This window comes from Aedes albopictus, chromosome 3 (genome assembly GCF_035046485.1).
Source record: "Aedes albopictus strain Foshan chromosome 3, AalbF5, whole genome shotgun sequence".
NCBI lineage: Eukaryota > Metazoa > Arthropoda > Insecta > Diptera > Culicidae > Aedes > Aedes albopictus.
In genome coordinates, this window is record NC_085138.1 from 195,243,623 (window position 1) to 195,253,384 (window position 9,762).

General features: G+C 41.1%; 1 protein-coding gene and 1 long non-coding RNA gene across 2 annotated transcripts; both read right to left on the reverse strand.

Annotated features, from left to right (window-relative positions):
* Positions 1–3,500: 3,500 nt before the first annotated feature.
* LOC109428603 (uncharacterized) lies at positions 3,501–4,168 on the reverse strand. The gene is made up of 3 exons (XR_003894795.2): positions 3,935–4,168; positions 3,780–3,869; positions 3,501–3,714 (listed from the first exon to the last, which is right to left on the reverse strand). It is a non-coding gene; the product is annotated as an uncharacterized LOC109428603 (long non-coding RNA).
* Positions 4,169–7,260: 3,092 nt separating this feature from the next.
* Positions 7,261–8,457, reverse strand: LOC134290515 (uncharacterized). The gene has a single exon (XM_062857672.1). The coding sequence runs from the start codon at positions 8,455–8,457 to the stop codon at positions 7,261–7,263; it is 1,197 nt and encodes a 398-aa protein (XP_062713656.1).
* Between the last annotated feature and the right edge of the window lie 1,305 nt (positions 8,458–9,762).

The following is a 9,762-nucleotide window of genomic DNA, read 5'->3' on the forward strand; positions in this document are numbered from 1 at the left end:
TAAACATGAGGCCGCCCAACTCCATAAATAGGCGGCCGCATATTTCACTATTACAGTGACGATTCGTTCATTGAAAGCTCGTTAGATGGGCTGTATTGATGGTTGAATGTTCACAAGTTGGGGAAAACCCTACTAAAAAGCACTGTCAATGTCAAAACGACTTTGACGTCTGACCGCCGTCACATCACAGCTCCTGAACGATTGCGCAAGTATGTGAGTGTTTCGTGACGTATTTCTCGTCACTTGCGTGTGTCTAGAACATTTTGATCAGTTTGTTGTCAGTTGCCCCAACGAACGAACACGATTCGCTAATCGGGGCGCAGTCGTGACCCAACCAGCGAATCCGGACTGTACCCAGGCTTTTTGATCCATTTCAGTGCAGAAACGGAGAAATTGACCTTCAATTGGGTTGTTTAGTGAATTAAATATTGCCATTTTCTTTAGCCTAATCGAAAGAGCTCATTTTTCTGAGTATTAGATGATTTTATTGCGTTCCAATTCCTTTGTTTTGATGGTTAAATAAACAAAACAGTTTTAATTTCCGTGGATAGAATGACAGTTCAATCGATAAAGTGACATTTCACCCCGACCAAAAAATTTTCTCCATACAAACTTTAAACGCATTTTAAAAATAGTTCTAGATCACCAAAAATGATGAAATTTTGGTTTTCGACTAATTTTTGGACGGAGATTCCGATTATGCAATAATCTGGATACCCCTAAAGAACCCAATAGGAGGCAATCAGTGAAGTACTAGATTGAAAGTAGTGAGCTGGATTTTTGTATGGTGAGATGTTCAATTCTCCATTTTTGCAATAAATTGGTGCAAACAGCGTGGGTTATATGATTTCTTGGCTAATTTGATGCTGTTTGAGCAAAAGTTTGGGTAACTTTGTTGTTGTATTATTTATTTCATGCAACTTCAACAACACAGTTACTCAAACTTTTGCTCAAACAGCATCAAATTAGCCTAGAAATCATATAACCCACGCTGTTTGCCCCAATTCATTGCAAAAATGGAGAATTGAACATCTCACCATACAAAAATCCAGCTCATTACTTTCAATCTAGTACTTCACTGATTGCCTCCTATTCAGTAACAAATTTTGAAAACGACGTATTGCAGACTACATCCCAAATTGGACTATCACACTTTTTTTGGTACGCCTAAAAAGTGAGATAAAAGTGCACATTTGCCTCGGATCGTCTCGACGTCTTCGGTGCACTTATTCCTCCATTTACAAGGAATAAGTGTACCGAAGACCTCAATTCGATCCGACGTGTCCCTGCGCTGCAATCACACTTTGAAGGTGTGTGCACACTATTGTGTCAGTCCAATTTGGGGCGCAGACAGCAATATAATCAATGCTACACCATTGATTATAAGCCATTTTACGAGACGTTCTACCGGTGGGCCGCTCATTGTTATTTGATTGTTTTTGTTTTCGTGAAAAGTAGCATAACATGAGGTGAGCGCCAATTAGATTTTTGCTGGCAGAGATGTTTCGGTTTCTAATGTGGCATGTATCAATCCCTCGAGCTGCATGATGTCACTAGCAGATGAAAAAAACATCCCCACGGTGTAGGGATATAATTATAGTGCTCGGATTGACGCATTTTTGCAGATAAATGAACCTTGTTTATTGGATGGTCCAGTATCACATGTTATGCTAGCGAAAATGTAAATATATGGGCCCATCGGTTGGGCTTCAAAACTGGTAAACATTCAAAAAACAGCTGATTTGAAACGTCTCATAAAATGCCTTATACGTCGTTTTCAAAATTTGTTATTGAATTCTAGTATTTCACCGATTGTGCCCTGTAGAACTCAATCAGTGAAGTACTAGATTGAAAGTAGTGAGATGGATTTTTATATAGTGAAATGATAAATTCTCCATTTCTGCAATGAAATGGTGCAAACTGCGTGGGTTATATGATTTCTTGCCTGATTTGATACTATTTGAGTAAAATTTTGGGTACCTGTGGTGTTTTATTATTTATTTCTTGCAATTTCAACAACACAGTTACCCTAGCAGTTACCCAAACTTTTGCATAAACAGCATCAAATTAGTCATGAAATCATATAACCCACGCCGTTTTCACCATTTCATTGCAGAAATGGTGATTTGTTCATCTCATCATACAAAAATCCAGCTCACTACTTCACTGATTGCGTCCTATTATCATAAAGTTATGCGGTGATTAAACCTAGAAAGTAAAATCCAGTTGGCTCAAAAAATGAAACTCGGTTCGAATAAGATCATTTGGACACAATAGGAGTATACGAGATGAAAGCACGGAAAAAATTAAATAAAATATTGTATTTTTTACGAATAAGGCTGATACAAATTTATTTTTGACTTTTTGTCTCCCCCCTCCCCTCCAAAAGTTTTTGACTGGATTTCGCATTTTGAGGGGGCAGATGAAAAATATTTATCAAAATATCAGGTCTTGCTGGAAATTCTTTAACAAATCCGATGAGTTTTTAATATTTTAACGGCCATCAGATTTTTGCGACGAAATGGATCATTGGAGCCGACTTTTCCGCTACTCAACGCATCAAAACAAAAGCGCCACCGTATATGGACGGTAACACAGTGACAGCAGTCGAGTTACGTCAAACACACAAGGCTACGGTGGCGCTATCTGTTTATTTCATAGCGGCCGTTTTAGTTATTTTAGTGATCCATTGAAATCGCCCTAATACACACTTAAATTAAATCGCCGATCTCAGCAAACGGATTGCCGAGAATCCAACAGCCGAGGATCCGGTAATAATTTTCACTGAATCTCGGTAAAAGTTTTACCGAGATGTCGTTAAAACTTTGCCGAGATCTCGGTAATCCAACTTTTTACCGAGATTTTGGCAAAGCTCACCGAGACTCGGTAATGGTTTACCGAAATCTCGGTAAAATTTTTACCGAGAATCAGTAAATATTTTACCGAGATATCAGCTGTTGGATTCTCGGTAAACCGTTTACCGAGATCAATTTCTGAATTTAAGTGTGTATGGTACTAACCTACACGCTAAGGTCAGTTTACCCAAATATAGGTAAAGTTTACCCATAATCGCCGAAAAGTGCACAACCTCATTTTATGGGTAAAGGCCCATTACTCATATATGGGTAAAGTGCCTTTTATAAAAAATGAGTAAATCGATTTACTCAAATGAGTAATTTCGCTGTGTTTTTTCTTTTCGACTTTTCTTATATTTTTAAAAAAGGATCCTAATTTATCACGTCATTTATATAGCGCATTTAGTTCACCACTGGACTATCGCACTAGTTTTCACGAGTGCGAAAACGCTAATAAAAGTCCGCAATTGCATCAAATCAACTCGGTGTCTTCAGAGCACTTGTTCACCATAGATTTAAGAATTAGTGCGCCGAAGACATCAACCTGATTTGATGCGATCGCGCACTTTTATTTACGTTTTCGCACTATAGAAGTCGCAGTTCGCAGTCCAGTGGTGAACTAAATGCGGTATACAACATTTGGCATTCATTTTATAGTTTATTTCTATATATTTTAAAGCTATTACATATTTGAAATACTCTAGAATAATAAATTTTCTTCCTGGATAACGGCCGACACATCTCGGGACTGACATCGGATTCGGGCTGGGGTTCTTTGAAGTTTTCGAAATGACCAACCATGTAATTCACTCCTCCGGTTGTTGCTTATCACGCTGATAAAACTTCGGTGCAGACGGAACTGCAAAACAAAAAATATTTTAAGGTTATGGTCGTTAATGAAAATGATGTCACTACGGAACTTACCTGAAAAATCCGGGAAAAATCCATTATTTTGGAGCCTTGCTAGCTGGACATGATGATTTGTTGCTCCTGCAGTATTTTCGTGCACCAAACCTAGTGAAATAAAAAAATCAACAAATGAAAATTTTACGGGATCAATTCATCCGGGAAACACTTACCAACCAGTTCATCAATTTTTATGGGCACCACGGCTCGTACCTGTGCGGGAGTCCAATGGACATGGTATCAATCATTAAAACCGGTGTTTGGAAGAACACCGACTGGCCAACGAACGCCTTTAAAACGTGGAAATTAAAATGTAAAATTTTCCGGTTGTTTTTCCTCTCCTTGACCTGAAATAAGGTATCACTGCCAACAGGGTATCGTAGTGTTAATAAATAAATTACAAATTACAAATTTTATGATGGCGGTGCTTGCTGGGGCACTAATGCATCGCGAGAAGAAATTTGCTAACTCAAAAATTTTCATCCAAATATGGGTAAGTTCATTTACCCATATTTGGGTACAGTGGCTATACTCATAATATGGGTACATTTTACCGTTTTTTGAAGGTATATTTTACCCATATTATGGGTAACGCATATGAAACCTAAATATGGGTAAATAATCTACCTATTTATGAGTAAACTGATCTTAGCGTGTATAGGTGCTATAGACGAGTGCACCGCCCGCTGAAAGTTCACTCGGGCCGCGAATTTTGACACCACAGCGGGGTCGACTCTCAACAACTTCTACCCAGCTGAAAATTTGTTTAATTTATTGCATCTAGTTTTCGCGATGAAGTTGCAAAAATATGGGCTAGTGCATTAACTATATGCATATGCATGACTTTAAATGTAAATTCATGTAAGAAATCAAAGAAAAATATTATCAGCGCATTTTGGTGATGCATCTCTGAGTAGAAGTTGTTGGGAGTCGACCCCGCTGTGCTGTCAAAAATTTTCAGGCTCAGTGAACTCAATGTTCATCGGTGCACTCGTCTATAGCATTTATGACATCTTTTCGCCTTCTTTCCCCGATTCAGGCGAAACCAGCTGATTTTGTTATGAAAACATAAACAGCTGGTAGCTGAGAACAACGAGGATGAACGTAAACATCGGTGAACCAGCTGGTTTTGTTGTGTAAACAAGACCAGCTGATGGACCGAGAACAAAAGACCTTATAATGGTAAACATTGAGACGGCTGGCGAAAACTGTCACATTATAATAGGACATATCGGCGAAGTACTAGATTTGTAGTAATGAGCTGAATTTTTGTATGGTGAGAAGGTCAATTCTCCGTTTCTGCAATAAAAAGGTGCAAAAAGCGTGGGTATTATGATTCCTTGCCTAATTTGATGCTGTTTGAGCAAAACTTTGGGCAACAGTGTTGTTTTCTCCATTTCTTGCAACATAAACAACATAGTTAGGGTAGGTAATCAAAAGTTGAACCAAATTGTGGCTTTCCGAAGTAGCCCAAATTTTGAGTGTTTTATTCTCCCACATGAAAATAATTTACTACGGCAAAATCTTATGTACATGAAAGCCACGGGTATAAGCTTTCTGTTAAGTGGTAAAAAGTTTGTATTTGCACCGAATTTCATTGAAAAATTCGATTATTCGTGAATAATGGTTTTAATCTTAATTTGAACCATCGTAATCATAATTTGAACCAATTTTAATCTTAATTTGAACTACTGGCGGCAGCAGCTCGAGCATCTCCCACAACAGCCAATTTCGTGCTGAACAATAGAAAAACACATGGATTCGCTAATTCCCATAACTATTTTTCATTAGGCAGTGGAATTTCAACTAAGAATGTTCTAAACTCTTCAGGAACTTGGAAACTAAATTTGTAATTTTTCATCTCCCAGGAGTAAACAAAACAACCACTAGCGCAGTGTGCTGGCCAACACTGGAAGCTCGCCCCCGTTTACTAGTTCAAATTTAGATTATTGCTGTCTGCGCCCCAAATTGGACTGACACAATAGTGTGCACACACCTTCAAAGTGTGATTGCAGCGCAGGGACACGTCGGATCGAATTGAGGTCTTCGGTACACTTATTCCTTGTAAATGGAGGAATAAGTGCACCGAAGACGTCGAGACGATCCGAGGCAAATGTGCACTTTTATCTCACTTTTTAGGCGTACCAAAAAAAGTGTGATAGTCCAATTTGGGATGTAGTCTGCAATACAAATGGTTCAAATTTAGATAACATTCTCCAAGTGATAATTACTTAAATTTGATAATTTTATGACAAATTATGCGAAATATTATTCGGTTGGTCGATTCTACGATAAATAAGCTTTCATTTAACGTGTTCACAATGCGTGTAATACAATGCATGAGCTGTACGAGTGCACCGAAAATGTGCTTTCTCTGGGGGGAAATGGGTGAAATCACAGTGATTTTTCAATTGCCTGTTTTCCATGACAAAAACGCTTTTTTCAATGCTTTTAAAGTCCATGTTATCAGGTTATATTACGGAAAGCTATTTAACATCTTTTTCGGGACAATATTTGCCTAAAAGGTACGTCGTTTTAATGAATTTCGAAATGGTTCAAATTAAGATTACGATTTAACTAGTTCAAAGTTTGATTTCTTACCCTATCCAAAGTTTTGCTCAAACAGCATCAAATTAGGCAAGGAATCATAATACCCACGCTTTTTGCACCATTTTATTGCAGAAACGGAGAATTGACCTTCTCACCATACTAAAATTCAGCTCATTACTACAAATCTAGTACTTCACCGATCTGTCCTATTCTTCACACTATACCAAATTTGGCTCAGAGACAGGTAATCAGGGCCCATATAGCCGAGGCGGTAAACGCACGGGTATTCAGCATGACCATGCTGAGGGTGACGGGTTCGATTCCCGGTCGGTCCAGGATCTTTTCGTAGAGGAAATTTCCTTGACTTCCTTGGGCATACAGTATCTTCGTGCCTGCCACACGATATACGCATGCAAAATGGTCATTGGCAGAGGAAGCTCTCAGTTAAAAACTGTGGAAGTGCTCATAGAACACTAAGCTGAGAAGCAGGCTTTGTCCCAGTGAGGACGTTACGCCAAGAAGAGGAGAGGAGGACAGGTAATCAGTGAGGTCAGTTTTTCTCGTTTGTCAGTGTTCCAACGATAGCTAAGGAGTTGGTCTTCACCGGAAGGAATTTCAGATGCGCTGAATGATTAACGCGTAGTTAAATTAAACGAAACACTTTATTTGAAAATTTTACATCTTTTGTCTCCGCGACGACTTTACACCGCGAAGCTTCTTAGTGGACTGTTACATGTTCATTCATGCCTGTCGATCACTTGCCTATTCCGTTTTGAATGGTTTTCTATTCTCCACACTACCTAGTGAGCTTTCATTCTAGGCGCGCAAACTGTCTACACAGAAAAGTTCCTACCTATCACTGCGTTCTATCCTACAGGGCGCCCAAATGTATATTTTTTCGTAATAGTTCGTGACGTCATACAATATTCATTTTTCTTTCGTAACATATTCATTTCGCGTAAACATTCACCCCCCGTTGAGACCTCTGGCTCAACACATGTTCGGATCCTTGTAACCACTCCCTTGATCTGTAGTATGTTTTTGTTTTGTCCTTTGCGGTTGCACTTATCATATTCTTCTTTTTATTCAGATTCACTTCCATCATATCAGTGTAATTCTGTTTGCGCTCCTCCGGATTCTTCGATAAGGAAACCAGCCACTTGTCGTGCTTCATCGACATAACGTAAGGATCACCAAGTTGAAACTTCTTGCCGTTGAATGGGAATCGTACTTCGAAGCGGTCTGGTTCATCCCTCGCGTGATTCTCCCTGTGAGACTGCTCGGCGGCTGCTTCTGCTGCCGACAGTGGTCGATGCTTTTGTTCTTGGCGACTGAACTGGCAAACACGTGTACGCTGTGCACTCCTCTTCATTTGCACTGACCCTCCAGCGACCCAGCCAAGCTCGGTTTCAGCCAACGTAATCGAACTATTTTGTAGCTTCAAACGCCCACTCCTAACCAAGTCGAAGAATATTTCGTTGCCGATGATCAAATCCACTTCTGCTGCAACATGGAACGATGGATCCGCTAGCTGTATGCCGGTTGGTATCTTCCAGGATCTAGAATCAATCTCAACCAGTGGAATATTCGCTGAAATTCTGGGTACGACTAAGAAATCCAATTCTCTCGTTGTATACGAGTTGATCCGAGAGCGAATTTTTGTCGACACAAGATGTCTTACATTCGTTTGGATGTCGTTGAGGCCGCTGATTGGGAGGTCGATTCGGCTCATCTTCAGCTTCAATCTATTGGCCAATTTCTCTGTGAGAATATGACTGTCAGATCCCGAATCCAGCAATGCTCGACATTTGACGGTGGATCCTCCATGTCCCACTACCAAGACCTCTGCAGTTGACAGTAGCACCTGCCGTTTTTCCGTTTCCAAGCGCACGTTCTGTGCGCACATTGTAGTTGCACGTGCACCATCTGCTTCCTGCCTATTTGATTCGTTGGCATCTTCCAGCGTGACTGGAAACGAAGACCTGGTTTGTTCGCTGGGGTGCAAAAGACTATGATGCTTCCGACCACAACCTTGGACCTTGCACCCCTGATCGGACTCGCAATCAATGGCCCGATGATTTCTTTTCAAACAGTTGTAGCACAAGCCTACCCTTGCGGCTACGGACTTCCGTTCAACGAAATTCATGTTCTGGAACTTCGAACACTTGTAGATCGAGTGCTCGGCCTGACAACACGGACACGTTTCTGTAGATGTTTGGATAAAAGACTTTCGTGGATGTGCTGGCACCTTGTGACCAACTACTGCATCACGTTGTCTCGTTTGAAGCGTTGGTTGTCCTTTCTGCTGCTGCTCTGAGCGTGCAGAACGCGTCCTCGTTCACGAAGAAACTCTATGAACGTTTCGTATTCTGGTACCTCTCCTTTGGGCACCTTCATCTCCCACTGCTCCTGTGTCACTTTGTCCAACTTTTTGTAGATAACGTTAAGCAAAATCAACTCTCCCAGACCTTCGACAGGAAAGCTGTGACCCTCCAAGGCATCAACATGCTTCGAGCAGGTTTCCACTAGTTCCGAAATCGATTTCGCTTGGTTGTCTTTGCTAACGTTTGCGCAATTCAAAATAGCGTCGATGTGCGCATCCAATATAAGCCGCTTATCCTCATAGGCATCCTCAAGAATCTTCCAGGCCTTCTCGTAGTCGTTGTTGTTCACGACGTCTTGGTCAATTTTGCTCTTCGCATCACCTTCGAGAGAATTACGCAAGTGCAATATCTTCATCGCCGGTGTCTCGTTCTGATATTTCGCCATGATGCTGTTGAAGAGGCTCTTGAAGCTATACCAGTTCTCCGGTGTCCCATCAAATGTTGGAAACGGAGCGTGCAATTGCGGGGCAGCTGCCTGCACGATAATCGGCTGCTGGACACCTGGAATGCTTAAACTGTGTGACTTACCTGGATTTACGCGACCTGCCTCCTGCGCTTGGGCGATTCGTGTTTGCAAATCAACGTAAAGTTCGTTGTGGATGTCCTCGAATACCGCATACTCCTGACGTATTACGGTTCGTTGTTCCTTCGGCAGCAGTGCAGACATTTCGACATGAACCTTATCGAACTCATCCGCGCACCGCCGCAGTGTTTCAAGGTGAAGGCTGAGCAAATGTATGCTGACACCTTCTCGAAATGACTCCTTCATTCGTATCAATTTCTCCGTGATGAGATCACGCCGATCCGTCAACACTTCCAGTTTCGATTCCATCGCTTTCTTCTTCTCAAGAACTTGTTTTGCAATCTTTTGTTCCGCCACCGATGGAACTGGCGGCGCTTCCTCACTTCGCGATCCCGTTAACGCTTCCAAAATATTTCGTTTCGAAATCGTTTTCAACACTCCCCGCGGTGTTTCACTATCGCTCATGTTTGTTCACTCTAGTACAAGCATCACAGGCACACTGTCTTTGCTTTCTAGACCACTGTTCACACGTGCCAAGGACACG